The sequence below is a fragment of the Canis aureus genome, chromosome 2 (assembly GCF_053574225.1).
Source record: "Canis aureus isolate CA01 chromosome 2, VMU_Caureus_v.1.0, whole genome shotgun sequence".
Lineage (NCBI taxonomy): Eukaryota > Metazoa > Chordata > Mammalia > Carnivora > Canidae > Canis > Canis aureus.
This window is the reverse complement of record NC_135612.1, coordinates 92,140,718-92,163,078: the sequence shown is the minus strand read 5'-3', so window position 1 is coordinate 92,163,078 and position 22,361 is coordinate 92,140,718. Positions and strand designations below refer to the sequence as shown.

The 22,361-nt window shown below is 33.9% G+C and overlaps 1 protein-coding gene across 20 annotated transcripts in view; it reads right to left on the bottom strand.

Moving 5' to 3' along the window:
• Window positions 1-22,361, bottom strand: part of LCORL (ligand dependent nuclear receptor corepressor like) — a 154,696-nt gene that overhangs the window by 40,962 nt on the left and 91,373 nt on the right. For 15 of the 20 annotated variants that reach the window (XM_077881373.1, XM_077881400.1, XM_077881338.1 and 12 more), the window contains one exon: window positions 8,840-9,091. The exons of 2 other annotated variants lie outside the window; for them this stretch is intronic. In XM_077881373.1, the coding sequence (XP_077737499.1) occupies window positions 8,840-9,091 (252 nt within the window). Of the gene's footprint in view, window positions 1-8,839; window positions 9,092-11,609; window positions 11,734-12,495; window positions 12,704-22,361 lie in introns of those variants that run through there. 3 more of the 20 variants (XM_077881408.1, XM_077881474.1, XR_013370449.1) reach the window with 3 other exon arrangements.

Here is a 22,361-nt window from a genome sequence, read left to right as displayed (position 1 = left end):
AATGTAACGGTTAAAAAGAAGTTAATCTTTTCTTTCTCTTGCTCCCCACTTTCTTCCTTTCCTTCTTTTTTAGGCTTCATACAGCTAATTACGTTAGTTAAGTGACGGTTTGTTTACATGGGAACATTAAGGAACATCTGACTGTAAAGTGCATGGCTATTTGTTTGTGATATTCCTTATAAGACAGAAAACCAAAAAAATCCAGTTCACACATTCTGTGACAATTATATTTCTTGACACTCTATAATCTGACTTTATAGAAAAAGCTTTGAATAGTCTCCTGATTTTTAAGTAACTGAGGCAATCTTCATACAATTCCTCAAACATAACTGATTTGTTCCTGCCTCTTTTGATTTCTGGTACTTTTGTCTTTGATATTTTTTCTGCCTGGAATGCCTTGCCCTCAGGTCTTCATATGCTCAAATTCATTTCCTCAGGGAGACCTTCCTGACCATCTTACCTAAAATAATCCTCCCAGTCACTCTTGATATCTTGCTTATCGATTCTTTTGTAAAATTAGGGGCAAACAGACAGGCATATTTCAAAAATGTTACAACTAATTCTGGAAATGCAAAATGTAATAACAAATTAGAAACTCAAGATACTTAAGCAGTAATTAGAATAGCTCAGGAGAGAATTAGTGAATTTGGAAATTGTTCTAAATACACTAATCAAGATGCAAGAAAAGGAGACAAAGAGGTGGAAAATATAAGAGAATATAGGTGATACAGAGGATAGAATGAGAGGATTCAAAATATGTCTTAGTAGATTCTGACAGGTGATAAAGTGGGAGGTATAGTAATTTGAAAAGATAATGGCTAAGAAAATCACAACTGATGAAAGGCATTTGTCCTAAGTCATAGAAATCATGATTACCCATCAGAATAAATAAATCTATACCCAAACATATTCAAGACAACCTGCAGAACACCATAAACAAAACACACAGAGAAAGAGAAAGAGAGCTGCTGAAAGTACACAGTATGCAGATCACCTATAAAGGAAAGCCTATTACTTGCAGTTATAGCAACAATGGAAGCCAAGACATTCTTGAGAGTAGTTCTGACAAAACAATAATTGTCAGCCTAAACTTGTGTACCCAGAAAAATGATCTTTTAAGAACATATGTTAAAAAAAAAGAACGAGAAACTGAAGAAAACCTGGGAATTTATTATCAATAAAATTAAGAGAATTCTGTTTATTAAAAGAATTTCTGTTCCCAGAGGAAAATCTGAGCTATAGGAAGGAATAGTGGGCAAAGGAAAAGGTCATCATATATGTAAATCTGAACAAAAATTGATGATATGAAATAAATAGTTACAATGCTTAAACTGTGGTGTCATAAAAAGAGAACTAAAGCACTGATAAAACAGTTCTATGTGTTGGGATAGATGGCAACTTAAAATGCTCTAAATTCTGTATATTAACTGTTCAGCTAATTACACACTTAAAAATTTCTAATGTAACCAACTAACAGAACAGCAGTAAAGTACATAACTTCAAAATCAGCAAAGAAAAAAATGAAGTAAAGGGAAAAACACAACCTAAAATAAAATAATGCAGGGGGAAAAGTTTTAACAAACAAGATGCACAAAATAAGATGATGGAAACAAATGATGCTATGAGAAAATATAAGAAGAGACCCAAACTAAATTTTGGTGGGAATTAATAGGAACGTGCTCACATGTGTACATGTACATGTATGTACATGCAATTTAGGAGGTATGGGGAGGTTTTCTTAGAGAAGTGATGTTTAAACCACCTGGAAAAAAAAGAGTTAAGTTTTATGTAGAATAAATTGGTGGAGGTAGAATGTGGCTTCTACAGAGAGGCACCTGCACGTGTGAATGTTCTAAGGCCAGGCTGTACAACATATTGAAGAAAATGAGGGATAGCGAGCATGAGGACCAAAACCAGAGCCACAGGATGTGGCTGGTAGACAGCAGCTGGATCTTGGCAAGTTCAGGATTTTAGATTTTGTCCTAAGGACAATGAGAAGCCATTAAAAGGTCTTATTTATTTATTAAATTTTAAAAAAAGATTTTACTTATTTATTCATGAGAGACAGAGAGAGGCAGAGACACAGGCAGAGGGAGAAGCAGGCTCCCAGCAGGGAGCCCGATGTGGGACTTGATCCCGGGACTCCAGGATCACAACCTGGGCTGAAGGCAGGTGCTAAACTGCTGAGCCACCCAGGGATCCCCCCATTAAAAGGTTTCAAAGCGGATGAGTGGTATGCCTTGATTTGGGATTTTTAAGTATCACCTGTTTCTTCTATCCCTATAGTCGGAGAATATTAGATTGAAAGGCACATGGAGTAATCTAGATATATTATGTTTTATTCTTCAGGTTTAATAAAATATGGTATTATATTAAGCATAGAACATAACATTTCTTCCATGTCTTTAGCTTTCAAAAACGAAAGCTTAGCACTAAAAAACAAGATAGATAATTTTATTGACTTCATTAGTGGATGCATAAAATACCTTCTGAACTGAACTATAGAAACTGTTCACTATTTTCCTAACAGAGTAACAACAGGCTCCATTTATAAATGGCATAAACATAACATCATAAAACTATAATTGGCTCTCTTAATTACAGTTTAACATCTCAGCTGACAACTTCACCTACTGTAATCTCAGCCAAGAAACCAGACTAGTAGTGACAGTAGCAGAGGCAAAGGATACTTAATAATACTAAACATATCACTGAAAGTCATAGAAGTTATTCAATGCATTCTCCCAAATGCTCACTTGAAGCCTATCCGATATTAGTTTCACACATAATTTTGATTTTTTAAAAATCTTACTCAAATTAGGAGATGTGATTTCCAAAAGTTAGCCTGCTGGTAGCAGTTGTAGTAGTAATTTCTGATTTTTTTTTTTTTTTTTTACTTATCTGTTGCCAATTAGCTTGAGGGGAAATGTGAAGATATTACAAGGCAGTGCAATAACTAATGTTCATCATGACACTTAATGTTTCATATGTTGTTTAAGAAAGTATTAACGTATTTTCCATTTAAAATGTTTAAAATAAAAAATTTCACTGCTAAAAAAATCATAAATCCAATGATCAAGTCTCAATTCTCATTTTAGTTATCAGTAATATTTGAAAACAATGAAGATTTTTAAGCCAATAAAACCAACATGTCAAAGGTATAGTATAGGGGAAAGAAAGATAAACATGGAAACAACTACAATGCAGTGAGAAATTTACTATAAAGAAAGCTCTAGGAGAATATTCACTGAACCTCATTACAGAAATCTACACCAACTGGGCCGATGACATGCTGTTTCATCTCTGCCCACATTTGATCTTTTGTATAGGACTGGTAAGATCTTCATGAGTATCACAATAATGATAAAGTCTATAGGTTGCGTATTTCTTCCTGTACTTTAGAATTTAGGAGAAGTTTTTAGTTTGGCCCCAGATTAAAACTGAAAAATTTTTAAAAAAGACACGTGAATGACATTTTTAACTCAGTGTGCCAGGGCAAAAAAGAATCCTTAGGACAAGCAATGCATGACTTACTTCCTCCCAGATTCTGAGGCTCAGAGTATTTATACAAATCTTTATAAATGAAAGTGCACCAAGAAATATTTCTACTCTTTGAAACACGTGGTTAGAAAGTACAATGGAGAGGTAAATGGGAATGTTCCCCCCTCTGGGTAACTACATTTTAAGCTTGTCTAGAGTTTGTAGAAGAGAAGGAAAGGAAAATGAGGAATATGGAAACTGACTTTGAAAAACAATTAAAGATGAAAAGATTTGCATGGAAAACAGAAGTTTAGAAAGACATAATAGTTTCAATAAATATTTACAGCACTAGTAGAAGGAGTAAATTTTCTCATATTGCTGCAGAGAGGAAAAATCCCCTAAAGATTAGATGGAAAAGAGAGGTCTTAGGGTTAATAATTTCTACACATTTTTATAGTACTGTTAAGTAAAATATTGTTGCAGACAGAAAAAATATAAAACAAAAGGCAGATGTTTCAGAGATATGAGCTTAATTATCAGAGCTCTCAAAGATTTTTGGCAAGTACTTATTATCAATCAGCGACTGACTTACCATCTCCTATATGATAGACCAAAAGAACTCTATATTGGGGCAGAGACTGGGTAGGATATTCTTTTGAGTATCTTTTTCTTGGTTTATATAGCTAATTCTGTTCTGACAAGTGTTTTTGCCTATTTTTCTACATGGTTGTATTTTTCTCATTCACTTTAGTTTTGTTCTGTTAGTTGAATGGTTGCCAGGTGTTATCAAATCATAAATACTGTCTTCATCTTAGCCTTGAATTTTCACTCTGTTCATAGTGATTTTCATAATACTTAAGCTTATCTCAATAGGGTCAAATTTACAAAATTGTTGTACAGATTGTTATTCTTGCATCTTAAGAAAGTCTTCCTTATTTTGAGTTTGTTAGGATTTAATCCTAGATCTTTTCTTTAAAAGTTTTTCCTTTCACATTTAGCTGCTCTTTAACCCACTGGAATTACTTTTGTGAGTGGTGTGACGTAGGAATCTTTTTTTTTTTTTTCCTTTGGTCCCACATGATTAACCAGTTGCCCCGGAACCATTTATTCAAGAGGCCATCCTTCCCAGTGATAGAGAATGACATCTCTTTCGTATACTAGATTCCACTAATGTCTGGAGAGCTTCCAGCTTGCTCATATGTTCTACTGATATGTATATGGCCAATAGCACCGTATTTTAATTGTACTGCATTAAGTCTTGATATGTCTAGAGTGACTCCCTCAAACACCTTGACTTAGTTATGCTTAGCTCTTTAAGTATTGCTCATAAATTTTAGGATTGGCAGGTCATTTTTCACAATAAACCCACTGAGAATTTGACTGGAGTGACACTGACTCTATAAGCATATTAAGGATGAAATGCTATCTTTTAGAGCCTGCCCGTTCATTTAAAATATAATTGCTTATTTTGAGAGTCTCATTTTGTAGCCTTCAAAAGTATCATGTTTTCCATAAGGTTTGAAATAGTTTATTAGTTTCATTTTTGGTGTTTTGGTGCATTTACTGCTTTTGTTGCTACTGTCGATGAGATTTTTAAAAAAACTGGATGGTCTAGCTGGGTGGTTGCTGATTTGCAGTGATATATACTGATCTTGTGAGCAGTACCTTTTCTGAACTTTTTACCAGTTCTAAAAGTTTACCTATTCTTTCATACTTTCTACATACACAACCACATTGTTTGTGAGCAACCACAATTTTATTCATTCTTTCCTTGTAAGATATTATTGCTTAATTGCATACTTCTATTTTTTTTCTCATCATGCTACTTAAGTCAGGCCCTCTTATGGTCTGGTGATATATAAATTGGTGATAGTGTGCACTGCTGTCTTGTTCATTACTTTAAATCATCAGGATGTGATATTTTTGGTAGTGGCAGTGCTCATTTACATTTGATAAACATTTTTTATTATAAATTTGTCAGCTTTTGTAGAATTTTTCTCTATCAAGATGATATGTTTCTTTTCTTTTTTGGCAATGTGGAAAATCATAGAGGTTTTTCAACTGTGGAATCATCCATGCCTCACTGTCATTATTTACTATGTTTTTATACTCACTATATTCAACTTGCTAATACATATTTAGGATTTTTTGCACCTATGTCTGTAAGTAAAACTGGTTTGTGACTTTTTTCTTTTGCTTTTTTGGTCTGGTTTTAATATAAAGATTATACCAATATTTCTCTTTTCAAAGACAGAAATTGTTGCTTTACGGTTATATGAAGCTTACCTATAAAACCATTTGTGATTAAGAATTTAAAGATTTATAAGTTAGACTACCCATAAGTTATTCACATTATTAATGGTTAGATTAACTATTAGATTTATGGATTACATCATCTAATTTGAATAAAGAAACTCACAAAATGAACAATGGTCTTAAGTGAGTACTGTTAAGATATTATAAGTGAGTATACTATGGAAGATATCAGCACTAACAAATAAACAAAGGCAGAACATTGCCACAGCTAGTATAAGCACTTTAATGATTATAGGTAAGAACAGTATAATCAGGGCAAAAATTTTAAATCTTTTTTTTAAAAAAGATTTTTATTTATTTGAGAGTGAGAGAGAGCATGTGCGCATAGATGAGGGAGGAGCAGACTCCTGACTTGGGAGCTCGATCCCAGGACCCCAAGATGACGACCTGAGGTGAAGGCAGATGTTTAACTGACTGAGCCCCCATGTGCCCCCCCCACTAAATTTTGATTCTTAAAAAAAAAACATTTGAGGGGCTCCTGGGTGGCTCAGTCAGTTAAGCATCTGCCTTCAGCTCAGATCATGATCCTAGGATCCTGGGATCCAACCCCACATCTGGCTCCCTGTTCAGTTGGGGAGCCTGCTTCTTCCTCTCGCTCTGCCCCTCCCTCCTGCTCATGCTGTCTCTCGCTTTATCTCAATAAAATCTTTAAAAAGAAAAAAAAAGAAATCTGAATCCATCTGAAATGTGGATTTATACCTTCTATCATTATTAATAAAATTCTCTCAAAGTTTATAGTGTGTAATAAGATACTAGCAGTGAAGTTGTGATTAGCAAGACACTTAAAAGTTGTTTATAACATCTTTATTTTAACCTTAAAAATTTTAATTTATGGAAACATTAGTACAGATATTGGCATGTATACATACACACACACATGCATCAAAGGATACATGCTCTATTTTTTTTTTTTTTTAAGATTTGGTGTACAAGTGTGCAAACTTAAAACCTACCAATTTATACCAGAGCAGTAGGCTTTATAGAAAAAAAACAAAAACAACCTAATTTTATTACTCTCTGCTTGAAGCAATCTAGGAGTTTTCTGTGGCCATAAGAAAGTCAAAATCTTCAATATTTCCTGTATAGTTTTCTCATAATCTGGTCTCTATTTTTTTTGGCTTACTCTATTAACATTCTCTCCCTTGCTCTCTACACTATAAGCCACACTAGACTAAATGATTCCTATAATCGTGTAAGATAAGAAGTAATCCCCCAAAATCAAGATTTAAGGTATAGATTTATATCTACTATTGTTACTCTTTTAATCTTCAGATGAAAAGTTTGTTCACAAAAAAAAAAACAACAAAAAGTTTGTTCACATACATATCTGTGCACTTTGCAGAGAATATCACAGTAATTTAAATAATTTACATTACTTGTTTTCCACATATACGTGGGGGTCTGCTGTATCACTTACATTCATAGAATCACAGAATTTAAGGACTGGAAATTTACTTCTAAAATGTCATTTATTCCAACCACTCGTCTGATGCTTTTGAATACCTCTAATGACAAGGCAACCATTTTCCACTTGGAGAAATGTGTGATGCTTAAAAAACATTCTTTTTCATATGACCTGAAATCTGTTTTCCTCTAATTTCTAGATCCTAATTCTAGTCACTGGGCTATTCAAAGAAAGTTCTGCCACATTTAGTGTAATGACCACACAGATACTTGATGGTCACTCTAATGTTACCGTAAGACTTTCTTCTGTGATAGTAAGGAAAAGGAGAAACACAGTATGGAGACTAGTGTTTGACTATCTTTTATGAGTTGGTTACTTCATATTTAATCTTCACATTGCTTTAATGAATTTGCTATTATTATTAATGCCAAATAATAAATGAGGAAACTTAAAGCTCCCACAGGTAAAGTTACTTGTTCGAGTAACTAAGTAGCAGAGCTGGTCAACCACAAGTCTGTCAGGTACTAAAGAAAGCCTATGTTTTAGTCTCATTAGGACACTGACCTGCCTTCGACAAAGAGCTCTAAGAGGGTATGAAACATGGAAAACAAAACAAAACAGCAACCAAGCAAAATTCTAAAAATTCTATGCTAACTTCCAAAATTCTAGGTGTTGATATATTTTTTCCTCAAGCCTTATATTGTAGTCATCTTTGACATTTCTGTCTTATAAACTGTCTAATTATTATCTTAATATTTCTCAGATCTTTCTACATAAGTAAACTCCCACAACCTAAAATTAGGGAAGCAAAAAGAGAAAATCACTTCCCTATTTCATCCCCTCTCAATTTTTATGTTATACAATGAAAAGACCATCTTCTTTAAACATTAACTAGGTACTCTTCTTTAGAGCCCAAACACACACTTCCTTCTATAATCAAACCTAATGCTGGTATTTTCCTGGCTTCAAGGACTGACAACACTATTCCGAACTTGTGTTAACAAAAGATACCTATTCTCTCTTCTCCAGGCAAACACTTACTTGGCATCCTCCACAAGCACTTAAAAGGCCCTTCCTTCCTTTCCCTGTGAATCATGGCTCTTCTTCAATTAACTATTAGATCAGTCCAACACAGACTTCATCATTTAGGCTTCTTATGAAAAATGTATCTCTATATTCTTAGTTGCATGATTATATTTATCACATATATTAACTTTTCTTTTTCTCCATTATTTCCCCATAAATAATTGAAGAAAAATCACCTATTTTTTTTTTATTTTTCATCTAAGTATAAAAAACTGAACAGCAAGTGCTTAATGTTCTCAGCTGTATGTTTTAAAAACAATTTCTCATTAAATACATCTCTTTATTTGTATTCTTTGTTTTTAAGTTGCTTGTTAGGATTTTCTCACCATATATTTAATTGTGAAAAGAGACCAAGAGCAACGCAAATTCTCTTTCAAAAACAAAGTAAAACACAATACAAAATTCAGCCCTTCTCTAGTTCATCCCATAGGCTAGCTAATTGCAAGTAATATTACTTCTAAAATAAATTTCTTTATGAATGTAAGGTTTTATGTATATTAAATACTAAAACATAAAATTATGAATGACACACACATGTACACAAAATCTTACCTTGCTGAGTATTTTGTTCTTGCGTTCGATTCACAGTGAGGTCTAAGGGGCCTTCCTGCTCTTCCTGAAGCGAGTTTTCTGCTTGATTCATTTGGATACTTTTACATATTAGACTTGGTCCAATTGAACCATTTCTATTTTCTTGAATTTTACCACTTTTTGAAATATACTCAATTGCAAACTGACGTATCATCTTTTTCATTAATTCCTGAGCAACTAAGGGAATGTTAGGATCACAGTTCTGAGGAAGATCTAGGGAAGAAATAAATATGACAGGCATTAAAAAAGAGAAATGCAAAATACCAATACTTACACTTATTTTTGTTAAAAATTAATGGATTCAGAAGTCTTCAGTTCAGTCCACATTGCTAATGGCTTCTAGGACTTAGCAGTAGAAACCTTGTAGATTTAATTAGTATTACATCAATCCAAACTTGGCATATTTAATCATTCCTTATAAACATTTTCCAGGGTGCTCGGGTGCTCAGTTGGTTGAGCGTCCGTCCCACTCTTGGTTTTGGCTCAGGTCATGATCTCAGGGTTGTGAGATGGACCCCCAAGAATTGCTCTGTGCTAAATGCATAGTCTGCTTGAAATTCTCCCTCTCCCTCCCACCACATGCACCTGTGTTCTCTTAAATAAATAAATAAATAAATAAATAAATAAATAAATAAAATCTCCAAATAACAACAAAAACCCAAACATCTTCAGTCCCAAACTAAAATACAAAGAATTAGACACAGAAGTGGAACAGCTTATTTTCAGAGTTTTAATTCAAATGCATTCTACTAGATATTGAAACACTTAGAATGCAAACAAATTATAACTAAGCAATTTCTAATATACAAGTAAATGTATACATTAACTATTTAACAAAACATCTAAACCATTAAATTTTATTATTTTATTACCATTTTATTACCATTAAATTCTTCAATTCTGTCAAATGTGTATTCCATAAATAACCTGAATGTCATCAAAAATTTTCCTTTCCTCAACTTATATGGAAAAATTTCAATCATAAAGAAAAAATAAAGAAATATACAGTGATATAGGCAGCCTCTACCAAGATTCAAGAATTGTTAGTATCCTTCCACATTCACTTTTTTTTTTTAATTTTATTTACTTATGATAGTCACACAGAGAGAGAGAGAGAGGCAAAGATATAGGCAGAGGGAGAAGCAGGCTCCATGCACCAGGAGCCCGACGTGGGATTCGATCCCGAGTCTCCAGGATCGCGCCCTGGGCCAAAGGAAGGCGCCAAACTGCCGCGCCACCCAGGGATCCCCCGCATTCACTTTTAAAACTTTTTTTGTTTGCAGAACCACTGAAAGTATATTGTAGAATTATGACATTTCACTACTAAATATTTCAGTATGCATCTACTAAGACCCTCCTATAAAAATGGCAATACAATTATTGAGGGTCTTAATCCTTGACCCCAAAACATGTAGATCAGCTACAACTACAATAAAGATCAGAAGTGATACACAATTTTGTTTGAAACTTGTACAGGAGATAAAATAACTGAATTATTTTATATAAGTATGGAATGAGGACAGACAACTTGTAAACACAGTATATAATAGTGATAAGAAGTTTTGGTATTAGGGAGGGTGGGTGGTGGTAATTTTTTCACCCATACTTCTGGCCTCACTCCAATCCTTTTATTTTGTTCCGTCAGAGGCAGAACTATTGATAACTTGGGAAAGATGACTATGCAAACATGACGAGGCTCCACAGTTTTTCCTCACAGAAGTTAACCTAGAGATACTACTTCTTTGCTCCTTAAAAACCTCAACTCTTACCAAGGCCGATCAGTGTTATATATATAGGCCTGCTGTGATCCAGGGCTGTCTGAGACTGGAGGATTGAGTCTCTTTTGTTTTGGGTTTAAATATTAGCTGGAGCACATGTCTTAGAAATCTGAGGGCAAGTTCCCCAACTAACATCTACAGTTATAGATACAAGACTCTAAAATGCAAGATAGTTTGAGAATATATGATATTTGGAAGTGAGGAGAGGCAACAAACTACTTCCACCTTGACCACTACCAAATTCGGTAACAAAACGTGATCTAGGCTGAGATGAATCTATTTATTTATGGTCTTGCAGAAGTATCAATATATTTGATTACAGGGTGTTGTTTTGGAGATGTCACATAGCAAACATAACATCTGAGGGAAGGAACTGTGGGCCAATATAAAAGTAACACTTTAGCCTTTACATTTACTCTTCATTTAGAGCCCAGTAGGGAAGAGAGGCACTACTGTCTTTAGGTACTGGAAAAAAAGGACTTAACTACAGGTTGGAATCTTAGCCATCTTTAAGAGCTTAGGGTAGTTACATATCCCCTCTAGGTTTTAGTTTTTCCGTTCAAAAAAATGGAAATGATAACCAAACTTCTGAAATCATAATAGGGCTTGATCACAGGATATTTTAAGGTTATGTAAGATTGTAGGTAAAATACTGCAATTCCTATACTTGGCATTTTAACAGTCTAGTAAACATTAGCCATTAAGATACAGACTGAATGAACACTTTTATTTAAGTCACAAAACGGCAAATAAGTAAAAATATTAACTAGGTTAATATTAAATTATTAGCTAACTGGGAAAATACAAAAGACCTAACCTCTAAGTACATGCGATACTTTTTGGTCCAGAATAGACAGTATTAGCACATGTACCCTAAATGACATAGCTTACCAAAACAAGAAATTTCCAAGTTGTACATAAACTCTCAATTTATATCATTTTTAAATTATTACCTCCAAGCATCTTTGAAGGCTTCTTTTGAATATTCTGCTCCAGCTTTCTCCAAGCCTGATTTTCCTTTGTATTATGTGTTAATAGGAGATATTAAATTTACTTCTTGGTATTTTGTTTAACTGTCTGAAAATTTATTGACAAATGTCACCTTATATATTAAAAAAATTAAATTTACCAAAAAAAGACTAGAAACATTTGGATTTATATCAACTGACTGGGGTTATAATTTTAGGGTTAGAGTTTAAAGCTAAGTTTAAAGCTGAATACATTGTGCTACTCTATTTTTTTTCATGTACTCAGTTTTTGGTCTTTTATACTGGGTAATACATGTGTATTTAAGAAAAGAGAAAGACAGTGACAAAGGAAATGCTGATTAGCTAGGGAGCCTTCTAGGTTATGTGTACAAGCTGTTATAACTATAAAAAAGCAAATGAGTTAACTAGAGATACGGACCAGGAATTGTAATGTTTCCAAAGGTCAGGGAAGCAATAAATATTTGGCTGGAAGAGAGAATGCTGCCACATAGAAATAGTGTCCATTGTCCCCAAGAAGACAAAAATAACTTGTTTTTTTGCCCTCTTAATCCTTTAAATTTAACTAATTCAAATGTTTAACAAGCTTTTGTAACAGCCAGTTTCAAGATAGTTCTCAATGACTCCAACCTCCTGGCTTCAGTCTGTTGTGTAGCCCCTTCCATGTTGCACTGGTTGGTGGTATGGGTGATTTAGAGCATTCTAAAGAAGCATGTCACTTCCAAGATAAGTTATAGAATTCAGTTTCTATCTTGGATACTCCTGAATGTTAGTGTTTGCTGTCATCCCCTCCCCCATCCTCTATCACTCACTCTGGAGGTCATACTGTTAAAAGCTCTTTGGGGAGGCTCACATGGAGAAGAACTGAAGTCCCCTGCAAACAACCAGTGAGTGAACTTGAAAGAAGATATTCCAGATCAATGAAATCCCAGATGATCATAATCCCAGCTGATCCCTTGACTGCAGCCAAACATCCAAGTGTGCTAGTATAAGATTCATAGCTCAGAGAAAAAGTGAGACAATAAATGTTTATTTTAAACTGCTAAATTTTGGGGATAATTTGCTAAATAATAATGATAATAAATTAAAAATTTTGGTACATGTTAGTGGGATGTTGCTGTAATAAAAATCTGAAATTGTGATTTGGCTTTAGAACCAGGCAGAGATGAGCACTGGGTATTATACATATTGGCAAACTGAATTTAAATAAATGAATAAATAAATATTCTAGGTCTAAAATAATTTTTTTGCTAATTAAAAATAAAGAGTTGTTATATTGAAAAAAACCCCAAAATAACCAAGCAGTGGGCTCTGGGGGTGAATTAACATTGTAAGACAAAAAGAACTTTGAAGAAGTTGTTAATAGGAACCTTGTGGTCTTTGATAAGATGTGTAGGGCGAAGATTTGTAGGACAGTAAGATAAATGTTATTGGAAAGTAGAGGAAAGAATATACTTATTTTATAGTGGTAGAAAGTTTTATAATAACCACTGTTTGCAATAATATGGAAAAAGTAGAAAATGTGCCTAATAAATTGGGTGATTTATCTAGAGAAATTTCTAAGCAAAGTATTGAGATGCCCTCCAGTTTCTTCTTGTAATTATAGTAAAATGTAGGAAGGGAGATATACTAAAGGAAGAGCTGTTAAATAAAAAGAAACCAGATCTTGATTATTTTGAAAAATTTCAGATATACAGATAGCAAATGAGGCTAAAATTAAGAAAGGCTGAGCTAAGACCAAATCAGGGGAACAACCAGGAAAACAGCTTCAAAATGGTGATGGTTTTTTCTCCAGAGTTATGGAGAATATGTTGTGGGACCTATGTGAATTTTAAATTTTAATTTTTTGTGTGTGGGGTGTCATTCCTTTAAACAAAAGAACACTGGAGTTAACCAAATCTTTACAGGGAGTATCCATTCAAGAACATTGGCTAAATTTCCTTAAGAATAGTAAGCTGTATAGTGTTTTAAATTGCTTTATTCCCATCCTCCCTCACTACTTTTGAGGAAGCCTTCCCAAGGCAAACCCCAACAATGTTAGGGTTCTAGATATTTAAGGAAATCTCTGTCCATTCAGTAGTTTACCACTAAGCTAACTAAGCAGAGATGTTAATAGCTACACAATACAAAGAATACTGACTTCATGGAATTACATCAGAAAAGTCATTAAACAAACAAACAAACATAGCAACAACAAATAGTAACACCAAAACCTGAGGTGGGGGGTAATTTGATTTCTACCAGTGTCACACTGTATTATTTAAAATATCCAGTCTTTTAAAACATCACAAGAAATGCAAAAAAATAAGAATGTATGGCACATATACAGGAAGAAAAAAGTCAACAGATAATGTCTCTGAAGAGGCTCAGATATTGAATTTCCCAGATAAAAACTTTAATCAGACATTTTAAATATGTTCAAAGAGCTAAAGGAAATCATGTATAAAGAACTAAAGGGAAGTATCAGGAGAATATTTCAGCAAATAAAAAATAAAGTTTTTTAAAAGAACCAACTAGAAATTCTAGAGTTGAAAAGTACACTAATTAAAATCCAAAATTCACCATGATGGATACAGCAAAAGATTTGTACTGGCAAAAATCAATCGATCAATCAGTGAATTTGAAGATGGGCCCATTGAGATTATCCATTCTGAGGAGAGAGAGAAAAGAAGGAAGGGAGAGTAGGAAGGAGGGAAGGAGGGACAGAAGGCAGGCAGGCAGGCAGGCAGGCAAGCAGGCACACATGTAGGTAAGGGGAGGGGACAAGAGGGGAGAAAGAAGGAAAAAAAGAAAAATAAGAGTCTCAGAGATCTATGGAATATCATCAAATGCACCAACATTCACAATGGTTGTCCTTGAAGAGAGGAGAGAAAGAGGCACAAAGGAAAGCTGAAGAAATGACAATGTCTCAAATTTGATGAAAAACCTTTACGTACATATCCAAGAAGGATAAAGTCAAAGAAAGCCACATTTAGATGCATCCTAATCAAATGATCAGAAGCCAAAGACAAAGAGCAAGTCCTGAAAGCAGCAAGGAAAACCCCTCAATTCACATACAAGATCCTCAATGAGATTAATAGCCAATATCACACGAGAACCTGTGAAGGCCAGAAGGCAGTGAGATGACATACATATTCAAGGAACTGAAAGAAAAAAGATTGTCACTTAAGAATTTTACATTCAGCAAAAGTATCCTTTAAAAACACACAAGAAATTTAGACATTCTCAAATAAATAAAAACAGAAAAGTTGCTGCAAGCAGACCTTACCTAATAAAAGGACACTGGAGAGTAACTCAAATCCACACAAAGAAATAATAAGCATCAGTACAGTAACTACATAGGTAAAATACAGTATAAATGTATTTTTTTAATAAATTACCAAATGTATTTTTTGTTTGTAACTTTTTTCCTATTTAATTTAGAAGACAGCTGATAAAGCAATAATTACAAATCTCTCAGTGGATAATGTAGTAGTATGGAGGACAAAACACAGCGAGGAGGGAAAGGAAATGGAGATATACAGGTTCAAAGTTTTTCTAAACTACTGAAATTAAATTGGTATTAATTTGAACTAGACTGTTGTCTATTAGGATGTTAATTGTAATCCCCAGGACAACCACTAGGAAAACATCTGAAGAATATAATAAAAGACAGAACAAAGGACTTAAAATGGTATACCAGAAAATATCTCCTTAACACAAAATAAATAATAGAAACGCAGAGAAAACAAAAAGAAATAAGACATATTGAAAATAGCAAAATGACAGATGTAAATCTTACCTTATCAGTAATTACATTAAATGTAAATGGAAAGGCAGAGATTGGCAAAATGTATTAAAAAGAACAAGCCAACTACACACTGTCAAAAGAGACATTTGAATTTTTTTTGAAAGATCTTATTTATTTGAGAGAGAGAGAGAGAGAGAGAGAGAGAGCGCAAGTATGAGTGGGGGAGGGGCACAGGGAGAGGGACAAGTAGACTCCCTACTGAGCAGGGAGCCCAACATGAGGCTCGATCCCAGGACCCCGAGATCATGACTTGAGCAGAACGTAGATACTTAACCAACCAAGTCACCCAGGTGTTCCAAAAGAGACATTTTAAATTTAAATATCCAAATATGTTGAAAGAAAGAGGATAGGGAAATAAAAGACATTATGTAAACAGTAACCAAAAGGAAGCTGGGGTGATTCTACTAATATCAGGCAAAATTGATTCTAAGATAAAAATTGTCAATAAAAACAGATAAGGTCACTTTATAACAATAAAGGTTCAATCTATTAAGAAGACATACTAATTATAAACATACATATACCTCACAACACAGCCCCAAAATACATGAAGAAATAACAGAATTAAAGAGAGAAATAAAACATTCAATACTAACAGTTGGAAATTACTCAATAAACCACTTTAAAAAATACGTTTATTTATTTATTCTTTCTTTCTTTCTTTCTTTCTTTCTTTCTTTCGCAAACATGTGAGTGGGGGGAGGGGCATTGGGAGAGGGAGAGAAAACCTCAGGGCTCAATCTCATAACCTGAGCCAAATCAAGAGTTGGGCACTAACTGACTGAGGCACCCGGGTGCCCCTAAACCATTTTCAATAATGTATAGAAAAACCAGAAAGAATATAAACTAATAGAAGACTTTAACAACACTAAATTAATTATATCTAACAAACATATGCAGCACTCCATCCCAAAACAGCACAATGCATATTTTTGTCAAATGTATATAGGGATTCTCTAAGACAGACCATACGTTAGGACACAAAACAAAAAGATTAAAAACATAAAAGGTATGTTCTCCAAAGTCAAAAGAATAAAAAAAGTAGAAAAAGGAAATATGGGAAATTTACAAATGTAAAAAAAAAAAAAAATTCCTAAAAATGTAAGGAGTAAAAGATTGAGTCACAAAGGACATCAGAGGGGATCCCTGGGTGGCTCAGCGGTTTAGAGCCTGCCTTTAGCCCAGGGCGTGGTCCTGGAGTCCTGGGATCGAGTCCAGGGTCAGGCTCCCGACATGGAGCCTGCTTCTCCCTCTGCCTTTCTCTATGTCTATCATGAATCAATCAATCAATCAATCAATCTTAACCCCCCCCCCAAAAAAAAACCAAAAAAACAAAGGACATAGAATATACCACAAGTCTACTGAAAAGGAAAATACAACACACCAAATGGTATGAGATGCTGCTAAAGCAGTACTTAGAGGACAATTTGTAGCTGTAAAAACATATTTTTTAAAAGCAATTCCAACCAACAACCCAAGGTTAGAGCAGAAAAATTAAAGAAAAGAAAAACAACAGAGAAGATCAATGAAATCAAAACTTGGTTCTCTGAAAAGATCAACAAAGTTACAAACCTTTAGCTAGACTAACCAAGAAAAGAAACTAGAGAAGATTTAAGTTGCTAAAATCAGGAACAAAAGAAGAGATGTTACTTCTAATCTTAAAGAAACACAAAAGAGAATCAGAAAATACTATAAAAAATTATACATCAAGTTAAATATTCTAACATATAATACTGTATGTTAACTACAATGTAATTAAAATAAAAATAATAAAATTTCAAAAAAAATTAGATATCCTATATGAAATGGCTAAATTCTAGAAAGATATAAATTATCAAACTGACTCGACGATGTAATAGAAAACATAAATAGACCTATAGTAAGTAAAAACATTGAATAACTAAAAAACTTGCCATGAAGAAGGCCCAGGGACTGATTTACCAGTGAATTCTATTAGACATTAAAAAAATTAACACCAAATCCTTCACAAATTCTAAGAAAGAGGAAGGAATATTTCCCAATTCATTTTATGTCAGCAATAGACAAAAGAAATCACATGAAAAGAAAACTATCATGCCAAGTGAAAACTATCAATTATGAAGAGATGCAAAAATCCTAAATGAAATACTATCAAACAGAATCCAGCAACACCTAAAAAGAACTATGCACCAAGAATTTATCGGGTGGACAATATAGTGATTCATAACGTATTATATTAAAAATGGTGAAACTTAAAGACAACCTAAATAAATAGAAATATATTTTGTGTTCATGAACTGGAAGATGTAATATTTTAAGATGGTAATACTCCCCAAAGAGATTCAACACAATCCCCATCAAAATCCCAGCTGGCATTTTCATAGAAATTGGCAGCTTGATCTAAAACTCATATGGAAATGCAAGGAATCCAAGATAGAAAAAAAAAAAAATCTTGAAAAGAAAACAACTAAATTGAAGGATCAGCACGTCCTGATTTTGAAAATTACTATCAAGTGCAATAATCAAGACAAAGATTAGACATATAGATTAATGGGGTAGAACTGAGCCTCAAAATAAACCCTTACATTTATAGTTAATTGATTTTTGGTAAGAGTACCTAGACAATTCTTTTTTTTTTTTTTTTTAACCTAGACAATTCAATGAGAGAAAGAACAGTCTTTTCAACGATGCTGGGACAACTAGATACTTACACAGAAAATGAAGCTGGATCTCTACCTCATACAATATATAATAATTAACTGAAAATGGATCAAAGGCCTCAACAGAGGCACTCAAACCTGAAAAATCTTAAAAGAAAACACATGCATAAATCTTTATAACCTTGGATTAAGGCAACAATTCCTTATATATGACACCAAAAACACAAGCAACAAAAGAAAAAAACAGATTAGACGACGAAAATTAAAAAGTACTTCAAAGGACACAAGAAGTGAAAGACAGTCCACACAATGGGTGTTAATATTTATAAATGTTTGATAAAAGTTCAGTGTACAAGAATTCTTTATAAGAACTTTTACAAATCAACAAAAAAACAAATGCCCCCCCCAAAATGGAAAATGATTTGAATAGATATTTCTCCAAAGAATATATTACTAATGGCCAATATGCACATGAAAAAGATTCTTAACATCATTGCTCATTAGGGAAATGCAAATCAAAACGACAATGAGATATTTCACACCCAAAAGGAGCATTATAATAAAAAAAAAATGCAGATAAAGTACTCATGAGGATGTGAAGAAATCTGAACCCTCAAACACTGCAGGTGAGAATGTGAAAATAGTGTAGCCACTTTGGAAAACACATTGGCAGTTCTTAAAAAAATGTAAACACGTGATCCAGGAAATTCCACTCCCAGGTATATACCCAAGAAAACTGAAAACACGTATCAATGAGTTTGAATATCCATGGTAGCATTATTGAGTAATGAGTGCATGAAAATTCATGGAGCATTATTCATAACAGCCAAAAAGTAGAAACAACCCAAATGAACATCAACTGGTGAATGTATAGATAAGAAGTCATATATCCATACAACAGAGTATTATTCAATCATAAAAAGGAATGAAGAACTGGTACACACTGTAAGGATGAACCTCGAAAACATTAGGCTCAATGAGGGCTGCACATTATACGATTCCATTACATGAAATGTCTAAAACAGGCAAATCTTTCTCCTTTTCCCTCTCCACACCCCCTCTTAGTGGTTGCCAGAGGCTGGGGGAGGATAGGTAAAGGAGGAGTGAGTGCTAATCTGCTAATGGGTTTCTTTTTTAGGATGATGAAAATGTTCCGGAATCAGATAGCAGTGAGGGTTGTAAAACTTGGTCAACGAGCATACTGAAACCCACTAAAAATCGTATACCTTTAAAAAAGGTAATTTCATAGTAAAAAAGGAAAGGAAGGATATAACTCCAAGGAGTGGAATATGACAGATCCAAGAGCCATAAAGAATTGTTCTTAGACCTTAAGATCTAATCAAAGAACTCCCAACTCTTGCCCAGCTGGATTTCAGATTTGCTATGAATGGTGACCTCTGTGTGCTCCCCTTTTCTCCAATGCGGAACAGAGTGTTTACAGTGGTTATTCACCACTCTGTTGGGTGTGTATGGGCAGGCAGCTTGTTTTTCTTACTTTTAAAGGTCAATAAATCAAGAGGAATTGTACCTGAAGTGCTGTAAAGAGCTGCACACAAAGAACCCAGTTTGCACCTGGACCTAAATTAGTATTGTGAGATAACAGTGTAATAACAATAAGACTTTTGAAAGTCTTGGGCAAAGATGAGTATATTTTGCAAATAAAGAGAGATGTGAATCACTGGGGACAGACCGATCCCAACTTCCTTGTATGCACACCTTTGTTTCGTATTCTCCCAACTGATGGCTGGCATATCATGCCACTGTTTACCTGAGAGGAACAGCTGCTCTTGAAATCATTCTAAAAATACTGATGGGTTATCTCAATTATGAGATCATCAATGAGGAATATTGAGTCCAATAAAATGTCTTAAAGGCCAGGATCATTTTTGTCATCACCTTCCCCCCATCCCCATTTCCCTTCTCTCCATATTTGATAGCTGTATTAATAATTAACACTGGTTTACACTTTACAGAACAAGGACTCTGATATCATTTAATGTCAAGGATCATATTAGCACAGATAGTAATGTAACGAAAAGTAAAAAGGGAAGCAAAGTCTTATGGAACCATTTACAGTACACAGTTTTTGCCCTTGCCTTTTATTTTTTCCCAAGTATTTTACTTCTAAACATTTCAATCTATGAAAAAGTTGAAAGAATAATACAATGTACTTCCACAAAATTTTGCCTCTATAGATTCAACAACTGTTGACATTCTGTATCATTTTCTGTACATACACACAAGTTATTTGGGGGGGAAGCATTCGCAGATGTCATGAATCCTTAACCTGAAATACTGGGTAATAAAGAACATCACCATATATAGCTATAATACCATTATTCCTTCCAAGAAATTTAGCACAAACAATAATGCCTTCAATTTTCCCAATTATGTCCTTTACAGTCTTTTTTCTCCCCAATCTCAGGATGCAATCAAGAATCACATGTTGTATTTGACTGTCATGTGTCTCCAGTCTTTTTTTCTTTCATGCCATTCATTTGATAGCATGTTCCACAATCTGGGTTACATTCCTCATCATTTGGGTTCAGACTGATTGATCATTTTTTTGCAGGAATAGCACCATAGATGATATGCCTCCTTGGAGTGTAACAGTTGGTCTGCTATCAGTGATGCCATATATCACTTGCTTTAAGGTGATTTTCAACAAATCTCTCCATTGTGAAGTTACATTTTCTCCTTTATAATTAGTAATCCGCGGAGTCATACTTGAATGGGATTATCCTGTTCCCTAGCATTCTTTACTCAATTGTTTTAGCATTGATTGATGATTCCTGCCTGAATCAATTATTACACTAGCGATTGCAAAATGGTAATTTTGTAATTCCATTATTCATTCTCTATTTTTATGTAGCGTTCCTAAAAAAAAGTGCCTTCTCTTCTGTGAAGAGAAGACCCTTATCTTTTGTTTTTACCACTATGGACTCATGGATTGTTTCTTGTTATCCAATGTTATCATCCATGCCATCATTATTCATTTTAATGCACAAGTTGTTTCAAATTTAGCCAGTGGAAACCTTCAAGTTGGTTCTTGTATTCTTTTGATATACCTCCTGTTTATGGGGATGTCTTTATTTTTTGGCAAATAAGGAGATACTACACGTCCCCTTTCTACTTTTCTTGTCCCTGACTTAGAATCAATCAATATTATAAATATCCTATTTTTCCTTTTTTTGTGGTAGAGAGTGCTACTGAGGCATCAAGATCTGGATGCTAAGTGTGGTTATTGCTACTGTGGTGTCACTGCTTCTAGAATCTTACAGTAGGCCAAACTAATAAATACTATATACATTAGATATATATATATACATACACATTTTATTATATATTGTTATTTTACATAAAATTTATATATGTTAAATTATATTTATAAAATATAAATATATTTAGATCTTGAATTCATACACCTCTAATAACATAGCTCTGTTTTTCTTCCCCCATTCTGTAATTTACTCCTTTCTCCAAATGAAAAAACTCTTAGAACTACTACACCCATACCACTGCTGAAAGATGTTAATCCTTAAAATATGTCCTAGGTTAATTATTTAATTTCTTCCTGTGTTCTGTATTATCAATATGACACAGATTTGTTTCTTTGTTGTTGTTTGTACTCAATCACAGGGTTCACTCCCCCATCCCTTCCGATTTAATTTTATTTTTTAAAAATGCTTAAGATACTTTCTCCCTTTCCCTCTCCACACCCCCACTTAAAAAAATGTAAAAAATTAATGTTTCAAAAGTCAAAACTATACAAGACTCAAATAAGTTTCACTTATTTTTCTTTCACTCCCAAAGTAACCAATTTCATTAGTTTCTAGTTTATACTTCTGTGTTTTTGTTTAAAAATAGACTCATATATTTTTCCCTCTTCTCTCTTAAAAGTGAACATACCACATATAACATGCAGTATACTTTTTTCCTTGCTTTTTCCACTTAAAAAATATACACCCAGGGGCACCTGAGTGGCTCAGTTGGTTAAGTGTCCAACTCTTGATATCAGCTCAGGTCATGGCCTCAGGGTGTTGAGATTAAGATCCACATCCTGCTCCCCTCAGTGATGTGTCTGCTTGAGATACTCTCCCTTTCCCTCTGCCCCTCGTCCTGCTGTGTCACTCTCTCAAAAAATAAATCTTAAAAAAAAAAAAATACACACACTCCCAGGGAATTAATCATTCTTATCAGTTCACAGAAAAGAGATGTTCTTTATTCTCTAGTTTCGTGTCTGTCTATTCTATGTTTTTTTTTTTTTTTAAGATTTTATTTATTCATGAG